Source organism: Macrotis lagotis, chromosome 7, assembly GCF_037893015.1.
Source record: "Macrotis lagotis isolate mMagLag1 chromosome 7, bilby.v1.9.chrom.fasta, whole genome shotgun sequence".
In the NCBI taxonomy this organism is placed as follows: domain Eukaryota; kingdom Metazoa; phylum Chordata; class Mammalia; order Peramelemorphia; family Peramelidae; genus Macrotis; species Macrotis lagotis.
In genome coordinates, this window is record NC_133664.1 from 57600964 (window position 1) to 57617898 (window position 16935).

The following is a 16935-nucleotide window of genomic DNA, read 5'->3' on the forward strand; positions in this document are numbered from 1 at the left end:
TTTAGTAATAATTGACTCAGTGTCAAGTACTTACTGGAGTCAATAATTATAATTAATATTATTTTTCTATATTATTTGAAAGTTTCATTGAAAGTTAAGATTTATAGGGCAGGAGTGAAAATGTATTCTTTCTGAAATTGCTTGGTTGTTGGTGATCTGATTCAGTACCTTTATGAAAATTTATTTTATAAGGCAACTTTTCTCCAATATTCATTCTAAACTCAATGGTCTCTTTATTTAGTTACAAAGAAATCCTCCTATTCTTACTTTTCCTTCCTCTCTGCATATTATGAATGGTCTCTTTTTTTTACCCATTTTTTCTTTTTTTATTCTTCTCTCTCACACCTTTCCCTTTCTTTCTTTCAAAAGCAATCTATCTAAATAACTATGACAAAGCCAAAGACTAACTTAGCCTGTCGAGAATTTCTTTGGAAAATCAATGCTCATTTTTCTAAAGATAAAAAATGAAGTAAACCTGACATCTACTAAAAATGCACAATAGCAAACAGGAGTTCTAAACTTTATATAAATATATATAGATAGATAGATAGATAGATAGATAGATAGATATATAGATATATAGATATATAGATTAGATATATAGATATATAGATAGATTAAATACTTATTTTGGGAATCTGGGCCATCTAAGTTTGATTAATTTTTAAATTCTTAAATTATATTCTGGGGGTGGCTAGGTGGCGTGGGGCGGCTAGGTGGCGTAGTGGATAAAGCACCGGCCTTGGAGTCAGGAGTACCTGGGTTCATATCCGGTCTCAGACACTTAATAATTACCTAGCTGTGTGGCCTTGGGCAAGCCACTTAACCCTGTTTGCCTTGCAAAAAAAACCTAAAATAATAAAATTATATTCTGAATTCCTGAAAGTAGAAGCTTTTTCCTATTGTACCATTTACTGAGATATCTTTTCTGAAATTCTCAAAGCCTATTCTTTGAAAAATAAGTTGATTGATGAATTTATTAATTTCCTAACAGAACTGCCTTTAATTCTAAACTCATTGATTCTTGTTGGTTCCATTGATTAAATTTAAGAGTTTTGTTGTACTTCTTCATGACTCCATTTGGGGTTTTCTTGGCAAAAAAAATGGAGTTGTTTGCCATTTTCTTCTTCAACTCATTTTACAAGTGAAGAAACTGAGGCACACAGGCACACAAGTGACTTGCTTAGGGTCATACAACTTATAAGTGTCTGAAGCCAAACACTTTCTGACTCCAGGTTCAGAACTCTATCCACTTATTTGTTTTTGCCTTAAGGTTAGAATTGATTTCTTAACCAAAACCTTTAAGAAGGTTACTTCTTTTGAGAGACAGTCATGTGATTTTATTAATATAGGGAGATTCTCATAAGGGGACAGCGTCTAATAATGCAGCTTTGGTTCTCAGTTATTTATAGTTTTATAAAGTTCCATGTACTCCTGAAAGGTTAGGAAACTTGCCCTGGGACCCAATCTAAATTTGGCAGAGACAGGACTAATACCCTACTCTTCTTTGAGGACAATGCTTTACAACTTTCTGTCTTCCACATCCAACAGCCTCTCCCCAGGTGGGGTAGTGGACTGAGCTGAACAGAAAAATTTATTTCTTTTAGTTTAGTAATATATTTAAGTAAATAGTATAATTAAGTAAATAATAGTATTAAGTATATTAATGTAGGAGAACAAACATGTGGATAAATTGTAGATCTCTTTTTATTTGGAAGGCTAACATTGAAATATATGTATCTGGACCTTTTTTTGGCAATTTTCTTCAGGAAGCTGATGTTGCCACATTGTAACAAGCCAACTGAAGAGAGCCAAGAAATTTTCCAGTGCTCCAATTAGTCTTGGCTTCCATTCTGAGAATAAAATAGTGTTCATCTCAAATTGTTGCAGAACACCAATCTGAATAGAGTATTTACCTTTTCAAGTCTCTCCTAGAGCAGGGTTAAAATGATTGCTTTTAGCTATGTACAATGTACCTGAAAACTCCATGAAAATAGAAATAAAAGGAGTTTTTGAGATATTGACAAAGGAAAGAATCAAGTGAGTAGAGTAATTGCTTATTCGTAGCAAACCAGAAAAATTTGAAAACAAGTATTCCTGTAACTAAATTACAATGTGAAAAATTTTCATTTGACAATAAGAGTTGATGATAATTTGCAAAAACTCTCTGTGTAAAAAAAATCCAGTCACTTAAACTTGAGTAATAAGGATATATTAAGTGAAGTTGAATAGTGGTATTCAAAAAAGGGATTATTAGGGCCATTAGTGAGTTCCAAGATGGTCACATTGCTCTCAGTCAAAATCACTGTCACAAAAATTACATTAGTAACATCTGGCTACTTTAGTTTGCTGAATAAGATATTTTCTTTCCATCCTCAGAAATATAGAGACAGTCTGAAGAAAAATAAAAGTCAACAGGCAAAATTTTACTGCAATTTTAGTTATGAATTGAAGACTCCAGGTGAAACTATAGACCTGATATTTTGGGTACCATGGTGTGTTGGTCACAAGAAAGATGGTTATGAGGAAGAAAGGGTCTGGATTTCCTCACAAGTAACTTGGATAAAGGACATGAGTATCTGATTCACCTAATCTCACCTTTGTTAGCCACACTCTTAAAATATGTCTGGGTCTGAGTAAGGGGTCCATTTAGGTTTGGGTTTCTTCTCTTCTTTCTGATCTTTGCACCTTAGGATTGGTACAGTTGTGCAATTAGGGTGATACAAAGTTTTCATATTCAAGTGATCTGATGGGGATCACTGATGGGAGCATTTATCACGGGAGGCAGGATGCTACCCAATTAGCTGTTTCCAGATTGAATGGAAACCTGTTTTTGTCAGAACTCCAGGACTTGTTCTTTTATTTTATCCTTGTTCCCTTAAAGCTTTAATTTTAGGGTGGGGACTCATCAGTCCGCAGTGGTCATAGTTATCACTGCCTCACCTTTCTCTGCCATGCCCTATGCATATCCTTACAAAAAGAATAAGAAAATATACTATGAAGTCAGTCATACAGAAAGCTTTCTCTTTGAGATTTGGATCTCGGTGTCAAAGACAAAACCTTCCAAGTGATATGAAGAATTAATGAGATCAGGTCTATGTGAAAAAGTCAAATGCACTAATTTGGTTTGTTTCTTCCATAGATGCAGATTTCAAGGCAGTGACCCAGAGGTCTGACAAATTGTATCAGAGATAAAGATGTCTAAAATGATTTTTCTGACTGCCATAATTTATTTTATGCATATCCTTTTCCAGAAATACGTCTGAGGTTGCCCCTGATGCTTTTTTGGTTATTATTATCTTTTGTCTATTTTATATTATTTCTGAGGGATAGAGACCATACTCATGATTTCATTCATTGGTCAGTGGAACTCCCAGCTTAAAAATTCCCTTTTCCAATGCAGGTCAGCACCTTTGTTACAACTTGGCTGAATTGTTTAGAGTACTGAGAAATTGTGACTTTCCCAGGGTCATACATCTGGTTTTAGAAGTGATTCTTGTATTCAGATATTTCTGGTTTTAGGGTTGAGACTCTATCCTCATTTATCTGAGAAGAGCAAAATTTTATCAGAAGTTATTATGAAGAATGGGTATATATATTAATAATATGTTGAAAAATTACATCAGTAATTGATAAGTGATAGATTTAATTGCAATTAAATATGTGGCTTAAGGTTGTTTTAGAATATGAATTTTATTAATGAGTGGCTGTGGGGTTAGTGTTTGCGTTATATATCTTGTTAAGTGTGTTTATGTATGTATATCCACAAATATATATGTATGAATTTACATATTCTTGTATGGAAATGTATCAGTGCCTTCAGCAGACCCATTACAAATTAATTCATTCCTCAATTAAATTGAGTTGTAAACCACCACAGTTGATTACAAGAAGTAGCTCATTTACAATGCATATCACTGTTAATGGCTCCAATGGGAAGTCATCCCTTCAGATGTAATAAATGTTACCATTTTTATTTGAAACAAGGTTATATAAATTATGAAGGTGACCTAAGTTCCTTTCAAAGAATTTTTTGGCCTTCTAAATGAGGAATTTCATTTCTTTGGTTCCCCCCCAAATTTCCAGAAATTGAAAAAGAGGATCATATATAAAAAAAATTTTATTTTCTAAACTGAGAATTTTCTGGAAATGCATTTTTAGGAGTATAAATTTTATTTCTTTGAAATTACAGGTCATTTTACAAGCCACCGTATTTTCAGAAAATGCCTTTGTTGCCATAGATGACATCAGTATAACTCCAAATTGTGGCATTTCTCTCAAGTCACTTTCAAGTAGAAACCTCACAAGTAAAGGCAAGTATTTTTTTCCCATTGCTGTATCCTTTCAGGGCTATTTGAGAGTAAAGAAAAAAATTCATGAAAATCAAATTATTATATGTCTTATTATTGCATTGATTTCCATTTTCTATTTTTCAAATAAAAGTACATTGAGAGAATATATATGTCATATTGTGCTTCTCAAAGCCATGGGCCCTACTTCCTGACATCAGCATTATAAAGAGTTGACATGTAGTAACTGCTTAATAAATGTTTTTTTTCTTTTCTTGCTTTCTCTCTCCTTTTCTCCCTTTGTTCTTGCTTTGTTCTCTTTTCACTTTCCTTTCTTCCTCCCTCCCTTTTCTTCCTTCCTTTTTTTCCTTTCTGGTCATTTTTTACTTACTTCAAGGCAGAGATTCTTGCCCCTTGGTTCACGGACCCTCAAGTGGTCCTTGAATAAATTGCAAGGGATCCATATACTTGGATGGGAAAAAATAATTCAAAACAGTTGATTTCTTTTAGAAATATATATATATATATATATATATATATATATATATATATAGTATTTAAATGTAAATTACATACATCTATATATGTAATTATACTGAAAAGGAGTCTGTAGGTGTGATCAGACTGCCAAAGGAATCCATGACACACATAAAGGTGAAGGTCTCCTACTTTAATGAAAATAATTCTATAATAGTTTCAAAATTATTTTACGTACCTTATTTTATGTGTAGCCTTTCAGACAGTTCTGTGAAAGTTGTTTCCTATTAATATGAATTTGACATTGCAAACAAGCATATAATGAAATTCATATTTTAGAGGAGGATTTGAAAGGAGTTAAAAAAATTGTCAATTTTTCCTCTTCTGATGCCTAAGTTCCTTTAGATAGCTTAAAAAAGGTTTATGGCAGATAGAATGCTTAAACCTATATACTTCTGAAGAACAATTGGAGCTTGATTTATGTTTTATTATTTTGTTCATAGACAATTGAAGACCATATTGATATAATATGGTCAGAGTGAATCAAAATTGTCAATCTTAATTTGTTTTGTTTTCTGATCTTCTTAGTTATTCTACTGCAGTCTGTTGCTCAAACTGTAAATATTCTGATAGTCATCTTTGCCTTCACCATTCTTGTGATCTTGACTTCTTGACCCTTATCTACTCTACTTCAGTCCTTTCCATGGTTTGGAGAAAAGTAGTCATTAGTTTCTGCATTAATGAGTCACTGTCCCAAATTCCAAAATCTCTCAACCCTATGGAGCTAATATTTTCATGTTCTTGATTTTTCTGTTGTTGCTTTTGTGGTGTTAGTCAGGGCCTATATATCTTTCTACTGTAGAGGATCATAAGATTGTAAAGAGAAATTTCTTCAGAAAATCATTTAATTCCTTTATTTTGGATCACCAGTATCAATCCACCAGACTTAGTTGTCACATTGCTTTCTTATTACATATATTCATGTATGATGAATGAATTTACTTAGTAAAATAGAAAATTTTATGCATATTTCAGCCCATACTTATTTAATTAAGTTCATCTTTAATCTGAGCTATAACTAGACATCTTGGCAAAATTGGGAAAATTGAATGACAGAGGAGGGGGACATTCATATGCAGAGGTCTGTCTAGTCCTGGGTGTGTAAACATATCACAAAAGAAAGGATGATCCATTTCTTAAAGAGAATGGCTCTGAGACATTGAATATGGCAACCTATATGAGGCCTTTGAATTGAGCCACAGGGAAGATGGTTGGTGAAGAGAATGGTTGTCCTTTGTGAGTAGTGTGGTACTCCCTCCTTCCCAAACACCAGGGTCATAGGATCAGAGTGTGATAGATTTAGAGACAGAAAGAAACTAGAAAGGATATTTAATTTAACCACTTTATTTCACAGATGATGTAAGTGATAGAGGGAGGAAAAATAATCTATCCAATCTATCGCAAAATAAGCAGGTGCTTAATTTTTCCTGTGTCCTAGTCCAAAATCATATTCATTATATTTCAAACTTTATTAGAAAAGTTCTAATTGTCATTGTACTGGTTGAGTGAGGACTCTGATTGTTTTAATCCAATTTAATCCAATTGTTTTTTTTTTCTAAATTAAACACTTAATCCAATATGAGGTTTTCCCCCCCTAAATCCAGTCTTCTTTACTGTAAGGATAGTCAAAAAATGATCTCATGCAGTTATGCAATGTGATTATTTTCTTAAGGGGAAAAGACTGAGGCTCCACTTGGTCCTTGTGGAGTTGGGGTTGTACCATGTGTAGAAATGCAGAAGAGCTGTTATTTTGTTTAGGAAAGTATACGATCTTATACCTGACTTCCTAATTGGAGTTGATGAAGCCCTGTGTGGTAATGTGAAACCACTGAGTAACTACATACCCTGAGCATATTTGTTTGCATTTTTACTTTGAATCTTAATGCTGAGTGCCTATCATTTCCTTAGGAGTGGTTAATAAAGACAATAAGAATTCACACTTCCACTGAGGGCAGTGTACTCTCAGCCTCTACATATGTAAAACTCAATTTCTACATCTGCAGCTACCTAAAGTAAATCAGGGCGGCAATTGAAGATGAGCAAAGATATAAGGCCAATCATCCATTAAATATGTTCTTTAAATTATTGCTCTTGATACATCCAATGTGCTTGCCATCATTTTGATGAACAGAGTATTTTTCTATTATTCATAATTAATATTAATGATAACTACTGGAATTTATATAAAGCTTTAAGGTTTACAAAGAACTTTTATAAATATCTCATTTGATTTTCACAACAATCCCAAAAAAGCAGGTGCTCTTATTCTTAGGAAACTGAGGCAGACAAGCTAAGTGACATGTGATGGGGCTGGATTTGAATTCAAATCGTTTGAATTCAGGTCTCATGCTGCATCCCCACAACTGACTTCTATACCATGTTTTCTGTTTTAGTTACAGTAGTTTTAGTTACAACTTGCATTATATGATAAATAAAATAGTCAAAATGTTATAATATTGAACATTTGCTTTGACATTTATTTTCAAGTTTATACTTTTGAAGTTAAGATTTCCTCTCTTCTGGGACAGTACAAACTTTATATCAATAATTCATATATATGGTGGAAAACTGAGATAGATAAATGATCTCCCTGATGGGATTATTTCCTGCTTCCTTTTTTGTTCTTCCTTGTATGTTAAAAATGTTCATGAACTTAAGCTCATAAAAAAGTTAAAATGATTTCAATTCAGTAAACATTTATTAAGCACCAATAATGTGATAGGCAGACCCTGTGCCAAATGAAATGAAATAAAATACAATTTTTAAAAAAACACTCTGCCCTAAAGATCTAATGGGGAAGAGGAATATTGAAACACAAAGAGGAAGAGGGAGAGGATACTAGGAGACATCTGACCCGATCCAAGAATTCAAATCAAATAGAGAGTTACTTGGAAAATAGTGTGCACCCTGGAGGCCACCACTCAGAGGGGAGAAGCAACCAAGGGAATTGAAAAGGTGATAAGAATCCAAAACTAAGTTATGGAGAAGGAATTTCAGGTTAGGGATCAACTTTATCCTGAGTGAGACATGATATTAATATTTGTTAAATGATCTTCTTTTTATAAATATCATGTCTGAAGCAGAGATGCTGATGGAAAGAAAACCCTGGCCAGGAAGAGGTGGTATTTCTTTTCTCAAAGAGGGGAGATTGTCTGTTATGAATCTGTTCTAGGGTTTAGCATCCTGGATTAAAAGGAACGTCATTTTCTGGAATGGTTGGACATTTATGCTGGTCTGACAACCTTACGGAAGTTTTTTTTTTGAAGATTGAGAATCTATCTGAGCATCAAGCATTTTTATTTCATTCAATAAATTTTTATTTTTATTTCATTAATTCAATAAACCTTTGGCTTCAACAGCATATATATATATATATATATACATATATAAATATATAAGAACATATTGTGTCTAAACTCAGTGGTTAATGTGTTTTGCTCATCTGCTTACTGTTTTCCACATGTATGTAGCTTTGGTTGTAAAAAATATAGTATCAACTGATGTAAAAGCACTAGTATTTACATAATACTTTTTCCAAAGGTGACTTTTCTCAATCGATAGAGATTAATAAAATAAATTCTATGAGAAATGTCATTCAGTGGAAACCTCTAGATTTGAAGGTACAGGCTGTGAATGTATATCTAGCTCTGCAAATTTTCTCTTAAATAAACCAATTTACTCACTGGACAAGCCATTTTTATCCTTGAGATCTCAATTATCTTCTGTAAAATGAGACAGTTTGATTAGCTAACCTCCAAGTTCCCTTCCAGCTCTAAATCAATGTGTGCACATATACAATTATTTAAAGGTTATCTTTAATGATATTTTGTGTTTTATACCCCTTAGCAGCCATTTTGCTGTTGAGTTGTTTCAGTCATTTCCAACTTTTCCTGACCAGCTTTGAGGTTTTCTTGACGAGGACACTGGAAGTGATTTGCCATTTCCTTTTCTAGCTCACTTTATAGATGAAGAAACTGGGGTAAATAGGGTTATTTGATTTGTACAGGGTCACACAACTAGTATGTAAACTCAGGAAGATGAATATTCCTGATTCTAGGTCCAGCCCTCTTTAGACTGTGCTAACTGCACCTATACTGTTCATTTAAAATTTATTGGTAACTTTTGTTTGTATATTTTGTGCATTTCCCATTGTATGAATTTGTTTGCTATCAGGCTATAATTTTTTTTTCAGTCAAGTAAATACTGCATTGCATACATAAAAATCATTTAAAATTCCTGATGGATGGGGCAATGGAGTTAGATATCTTTGTTAAATTATCTTCTTTTTATTAATATCAAGATAAACATAAAATAGACATGAAGCATATACATATATATATATATGTATATATATATATATATACATATATATATATATATATGAGGAAGCTATTCACTACAGCTAGGGAGGGTGTTTAATGCATTGTCTGGAAGGGAGAGAGTCCCTATAAATGATGAGACCCTCCAGATGTTCCTATTTTCAGATGGCATTGGGATATACCTACTAAATTTCTAAAGCATTACAGAGTCATAGAGGAGATATATGATAATCAAATAGGTAGGAATCTCTCAAGGAGGATGTTTAGGAAAGATTTCAAATGAAATAGGATTCCCATTAATGGAGAAGTGTGGGAGAGGCACTTTTTTGCATATAACATTGTATTGATTGTAGTCTACCCCCTCACCTCACAAGTGAAATTTGTAATTAATCCTAACTACATAGGAAAATAAAGTGGATGAATAATGCATGCTTTTGAAACTATGATATGCATTTGGTTGTATAGTACAAAGAACTGATTGATCAGTTTATTCATCTTGGACATCTATCATAAGTGGATAACAAGCTGAGTTCAGTTCTATTCAGAGATGACTAGGAGTTTCTGTATTCCATTTCGGGAATTATGAAGTACTTTGAATGACTGCAAGTTTCTCCAAAATTCATAGTCCCAATATTGCAAATTCAATACTGTTGTAAAAGCCTGTGAAACTTGAAATATCATAACCTCTAATTATATTAAATTAAAGTTACATTTCACCTGGAGAGCAATGGAAAATATATTGTGAGTATTAATAGACTGCCACATATTACCAAGGAATAATTGCATATCAGAAGTGAGGAAAAGAGAGTTATTCAGAAGATGTTTAACCAGAAGAGATGAGTGGTTCTTAGAGTGAGAGGAAGATATATAATTGCTATCCCTATGAAATATTTTTTATGTATTTCTGATACAAACTGTTAGATTATCCATGTATAAAAATCATTGATTAGCTCTACTAGAGTCTTGATATAGTCTCATTTAAGTATTAATTGGGAATTTTCATGTTTCAGTGTCTACAAAATAATAACCCATCCCTCTTTAACCCTTCAACAAGTCTAATTGATCTACTCTAGTTATTTTCATCATTTTTCTATGATTCTGTCTATCTTAAATATCTTTATTTTTATTATATATGAGAGATAGGAAAACTTATAATCAGAACTCCATAAATTATATTTTATATCCAAGATCCAGTTTTATGTTTTTGAACTCCAATGTAATAGTTTGCAGTTACTTATTATTTCAAATGAAGTATTCTAAACATTTCTAATTTGGGGCAGGAACTTTTTTCTTTCATTCATCATACACATTGTAAGTTTTTCCTTGATGTCATAATTCTGTAATGATAATTAAGTGCTATACCACAATATAGAAAAATATGATTTAGGATGTTTTTAAATTTTTTTTTACGTCTTTACAAGGCAAATGGGGTTAAGTGGCTTGCTCAAGTCCACATAGCTATGTCATTATTAAGTGTCTGAAACCAGATTTGAACCCAGGTACTCCTGACTCCAGGGTTGGTGCTTTATCCACTGCGCCACCTAGCTGCCCTTGTTTTTAATTTTTTTTTTGCTAAAATGAATGTGTGACTGTGATTATTTTATAGACAGATGTATTATCCAATCACAGAAATAGAAATGTATTTTCTTTGAACAAGAGAGAAGGACCCAGGCTCAAGAGCTAAGAAATAATATTTATACTAAGTGATTTTTTAAAAATAGTGTTAGTACTTTGAAATAAATTATATCATTGTTTTTCTCATTTATCACTCCAATTTAATGGTAGATTTAATCTACATAGCTAATTCTTATTAGTTATCTTTCATGATATAACAACATTAAGAGACAATTTTCATTCCACTTAATTACCTTTCTCCCTGACTGCTGTTTCCTGTTTGGTTAGTGTCATGGGCTAATGACACATATTTATTTAATATTTTATGGAAGATATGTATTTGAAAAATAAATTTCTATGGTAGATCTTTCAGTTTTAAAACTTTAGATTTAGCAGACTAAAATATTCCTAGAAGATTCTCGTTAGCATGATTACAAATGACTTTTTATAAAACCTTTATAGTAATATGTCCAGGTTCTGGCCATTTCCCTTTTCCCCATATCTCATTTGTTCCTCCTCCTCACTACAGACTAGATTAAAAGTTCTCTCAAAAGTATATTAAGGTAAATAAATCATTTCTATAATCCTTCATCTTAATTTTCTGTCGTCAAATTAAAGATCTGGATGCAGTATTCCAGTCCCCTAACTACTCAAGTGTTTTATAATTATGGAAAGTTGTAATACGGTGTTATTAGTGAAGGATTATCATTTCAGTGATGTCAGGCTAACCATTGAAGAGAAACTCCATTAATTCTCATTCATGGTAATTATTGATTATCTGAGGGGGAAAAAAAAGAAAATGTAGTAATTGACAAATAACTCTGGTATGGAGTTAAAAATTGTTGGTTAAATCAGTCTTTAGTTATTTTTTTATAAAACTGAAGAAGATAAGGAAAAGAGTAAAATAGCCTAGAGAAATATGAGTTTATTTATTTTTTTAATTAGAATTTCTGCCAAAAAAATGCAGTCTTTTGAAAAAATAAGTATGTCATTTACCATGAAGCATGATGAATAGAAATAAATCATAACATATCACCAGTGATGATCTGCAATAACTTGGGAATGAGACAGAGTGAAAACATATCATCAATGACATATGACCAGAAAAAATTCACTCATTACATATTGACATAGAAAAACAAGATGGATAGATGGATAATCCCAACTATTACTTTGGTAGCAGATGTGAAAGAATCTGTTCTTGTGGATCAGAAATCTGGAGATCTTTAGACCTGGACTTACATAAAGTTTTGGAAAAAAAGGAACCCCATAAGGTAAATTACATGATCTTACGCAAGAAAGGAGAATTAAAATGAAGTATTCAAAAACAGTCTATGGGGGAAACTATCAATTCACAATTTATAGATTCTCATACAATCCTTTCTTGTGCTCAAAGGAAGCCTGGATGTGAAACTGAGCAAAGAGAGACAGAAAATGAAAGAGAATAGGGAAGAAAAAGAAAAATTGAAGAACAAACTTGTGATAACGTTTTGTTCATCACAATACTAGCAATTTGGTCACAAATAAGAATGTGTCTTTTGTGTGTATGTGTGCATGCCTATAATAAGAGTAGGGGAGGTTGATCCAAACTTTGGCAGAGGATGAACCCAACATGGGGAACTATTTCAAACTGTTATTTCCTAGAGACCAACCATAAAAGAAGACAGCAAGAAATATTAAAAACAAACATCAAAAAAAAAGAATAACCTAGATAAATCCCGGCCTACTTCTTGGGATCAAATGCATATGTTTCTATTTATATGCCTCCTTCTGGGACAAAGGCTTTACTTTAGTCCTATTACTTTAAGGTTTATATACTATCTCCTCTCTAAACTGTATGTAGTATGTCTGACCCAATCTCTTCTAATAGAGTGGGCAATAAAGTTAAGAAATTTGGACTAATCCTTAATTTTCAACTAATAATGCCTTTAATTGTTTTCTAGACAATTTTTCCTTTGGGGAAAAGTTATCCAATTGATTATTCTACTCATCTAATTATCCCGCTTGGTTCTAATTATTCTGTTTTCTGTGTATAATTGATCTAGTTTAGCTATTGTTTTCATCATTGTATTTTTCTAACTATCATTTTACTTTTATCTAATTATCCTATATAGTCTTATTTTTTTACTCTCAGTGATATATTTGAAAAAGCCCACAATAACTAAAAATACTCCATAAATTATAATGATATTTCATATATCGAATGCATGACATAGGGTAAAGGGAGGAAAATACAACATAAAACAGCTGAATTATTTTTTAATTTTTTTTTTTAGGTTTTTTTTGCAAGGCAACAGGGTTAAGTGGCTTTCCCAAGGTCACACAGCTAAGGTAATTATTAAGCTTCTGAGGACAGATTTGAACTCAGGTTCTCCTGACTCCAGGGCTGGTGCTCTATTCACTGCATCACCTAGAACAGCTGAATTCTTCAACGAGTTTTACCAGCAACTTCTCCCTCTTTGCCGTCTGTAACTACCACATTATCATTGTTGTTATTGTTTATGTGTCATTTCTTCTTTTTTATTTTCATTGTCTTTAAAGTAAACATAACCCCCCCACACACAAAAATATAAAATCTCATGAGAAATAAAGTGAGAGAAAGAGGAAAAAAATGTGCTTCGGTCTGTGTCCTGATACCATTAGCTCTGTCTCGGGTGGATTGCATTCTTTATTACGTCCATCAGAGAAGTTACTTCCATATTTTTCCACAGTTGCTGTTGCTGATTGCAAGTCCCTCCAACCATCTATTATATTTTCTCTCTTCTTTCACTCTGTCCCTCTTCCAAACTGCTGTGGGGCAGCCAAGTGGCATAGCAGACAGGAGGCCCCAAGCCCGCATATCACCCCAGAGACCCAGCAACCACCTGGCCTGTGGTCCTGGACAGACCACCCAATCCCAGCATCTTGCAAAAGGTAAAAAAAGAAAATGTGTTCTATCTGACTATCCTCTCCCATGATCTACCCTTCCTCTATCACCCACATCCCCCTCCCCTCCCCCATCCCCTTTGTCTCCTTTTTCTCTAGATTTCTATACCCTATTGAGTGAGTATGGTGTTTCCTCTCTGAGCCATTTCCTATGAGAATGAAGGCTCCCTCATTTCCCCTCTCCTTCTCCCCTACCATACCATTGCAAAAGGTATTTCTTGACTCTTTTACACAAAATATCTTAATCTATTCTGCCTCCCCTTTTTATTATTCCCAGTACATTTCCCTGTCACCTACTGACTCCATTTGAACAATTTACTATACCTTCAAATTCAGCTCTCTTCTGTGTCTCATCTATAAAAGCTACTTCTACCTGCTCTATTAAATGAGAACGTTCTTAGGAGTATTATCCATATCATCTTTCCATGCAGGAATACATGCAGTCCATCTTTATTAAATCCTTCATATTTTCCCCTTCTCCTTCACACTCTATTCTTCACCTGAGTCCTGTACTTGAAGATCAAACTTTCTGTTCAGCTCTGGCTATTGCAACAGGAACATTTGAAATTCCCCTGGTTCATTGAAAGTCCATCTTTTCCCCTGGAAGAGGATGTTCAGTTTTGTTGGGTGCTTGATTCTCGGTTGTAATCCAAGCTCTTTTGCCTTCTGGAATATTATATCCCAAGCCCTGTGAGCCCTTAATGTAGATGCTGCTAGGTCCTGTGAGATCCTGACTGCAGCAACATATTTGAATTGTTTCCTTCTGCCTACTTGTAATATTTTCTCTTTGACTTGGGAGTTCTTGAACTTGGCTATAATACTCCTGGGGGTTATTTTATTTATTTATTTATTTGGATCTCTTTCTGGGATGATTGTTTTCTCTCAATTTGTATTTTGCCCTTTGCTTCTAGGATATCAGGACAATTTTCCTGAAGAACTCCTTTAAAAATGAAGTCAAGGCTCTTTTTCTAATCATGACTTTCAGGTAGCCCAATATATTTTTTTTGTTTTTTGGAAGGCAGTGAGGTTAAGTGGCTTGCCCATGATCACATAGTTAGGTAATTTTTAAGTGTCTGAGGCTGTATTTGAACTCAGTTCCTCCTGACTTCAGGGCTCATTGGCACAATAATTTTTAAATTATCTTTCCTGGACCTGTTTTCCAGATCAGTTGTTTTTTCAATGAGACGTTTCACATTTTCTTCTAATTTTTCATGCTTTTGATATTGTTTTATTTTCTTCATTCCGTGCAAAGTTTTTGTCTTCCTTTAGTTCCATTCTATATTTGAAGGAACTGTTTCCTCAGAGAGCTTTCTTATCTCCTTTTCCATCTCGCCTATTCTACTTTTTAAGACATTCTTCTCCTTAGTAACTTTTTAAACAGTTTTATCCATTTGACCTAAACTGATCTTTAACATGTTTTCTTCAGCATTTTTTGGATCTCCTTGACTAAGCTGCTTACTTAGTTTTCATGTTTTTCCTGCATCTCTCTCATTTCTTTTCCCAATTTTTCCTCTACCTCCCTTACTTGATTATCAAAAATCTTTTTTGAGCTCTGCCATAGCCTGAGCCCAGTTTCTGTATTTCTTGGAATCTTTAGATGCAGAAACTTGAATTTGTCATCTTCTGAGTGTGTATTTTGATCCTCCATGGGACCAAAGTAATTTTCTATGGTCAGGTTCCTTTTTTCTGTTTACTCATTTCTCCAGCCTGTACCTGGTTTTGGGGTGTTTCTTGAGCTTTTAAGTATTATTGGGACACCCCTGTAAGGACCTCAGTTCCTTCAAGGTCTTAGAGGCTCTGACTGCTCTTCTGGTCTGTGCTTAGTCTGTGGATGACCACAAACACACCTCTCTGCCCAGGAGCTATGAGGAGGGTCCCTGCTTTATGACAGTATGGGGGCCTGGACTGCATCCAGGGTCTGAATGTGGTCAAACCCCAGAGTCCTGTCCTAGGGACAGAGGAGAAACATTGACAGTCTCCCCCAACTCCCTTACCTTCCATGGGCTGAACTCTCTGGAAGCAGTTGGCTCTTACTGGGTGACTCTGTAGGCTTGCTTCTGTTTCCTGAGATCTGGGCTGTGCTGGGGGCTGCAGCTGTGCTGAGCAGGGTCATGCTGGCCTGGACTTCATGCTCTGGCATAGGTTTCCCTGCTGTTCTTCCAAAAAAGCTTGGTACTCCCTGGGGTGGCAGGTGAGAAAACTGCTTCTGCTTCCAGGAGCTAAGGTTCCCAGGGACCAGGAGCCCTGCAGGCTGTTCCCAGAAAGCTGGAGCTCCTTCCTTCCAGTGTGCTGCCACCCCTTCCAACAACATGGAACAAAGACTTCCCTCTATTTTACAGGTTACCCTGGACTGGAGAATTACATCACTGAATCTTTCTTGGGTTCTGTCTTAAATATTTAGAGTCATAATTTTAAGGTTTATGAAATATTTTGGAGAGAACTCCTAGGAAAGGCTGTTCTGCTGCCTTCTTGACTCTGCCCCCAGTGTGCTATTTCAGTAGTGTCCAACTCTTCATGAGACTCTTTGGGGTTTTCTTAGCAAAGGTATTGGAGTAGTTTTCCCTATGGTTAAGTGACCTGCCAAAGGGCACACAACAATTAAGTATCTGAGTCTGGATTTGTCCCACAACCTATTGATTGTACCACCTACCTACCCTAAAACATTAAATGAACTAGATTAGATGGTCAATCCCTTTTATTAAGAACCTCTTCATGTTTCAGTTTCTATCATGTCTGTCTCTTTGTGACCCCATGCACCATAATGTCCTTGGTGTTTTCTTGGCAAAGATACCATAGTGGTTTACCATTAGGTAAAAGGGAGGTTAAGTGACTTTTCCAGGATCACACAGCTAGCAAGTGTTTGAGACTATATTTGAACTCAGGTTTATCTGACTCCAGGCCTAATACTCTTATTCACTGAATCACCTAACTGCTTAATGATTATTTTCTCCCTCCACTAAACTGGAGAATTTGTTCCACAGCATCAAACTGGTTTTATGATCTTGCCAAATAAAAAAGTGTTTGAATGTTATAGTAGTGAAACCCCAATGGACATTTAACATAGACCAATTGTGCTTCTTATATTCATAACATTAAAAGTCCTTATTGAATATTTATTCTTCATTCTTTCATTGAATCAGCAGATACCTCTGAGGAAGACAATCTGATAGTCTAGATCAGATAAAAAAGACATGAAAGTTTCAAGGAATATTGAAGACAAAGGAAAGAAAAAAGTATAGGATGGAATGATT

General features: G+C 34.3%; 1 protein-coding gene across 1 annotated transcript in view; it reads left to right on the plus strand.

Annotated features, from left to right (window-relative positions):
- The window catches only part of MALRD1 (MAM and LDL receptor class A domain containing 1), an 879021-nt gene that overhangs the window by 175266 nt on the left and 686820 nt on the right, over nt 1–16935 (plus strand). Inside the window, exon 16 of the mRNA XM_074195229.1 lies at nt 4193–4313. Within this exon, the coding sequence (XP_074051330.1) occupies nt 4193–4313 (121 nt within the window). The remainder of the gene's footprint in view (nt 1–4192; nt 4314–16935) is intronic.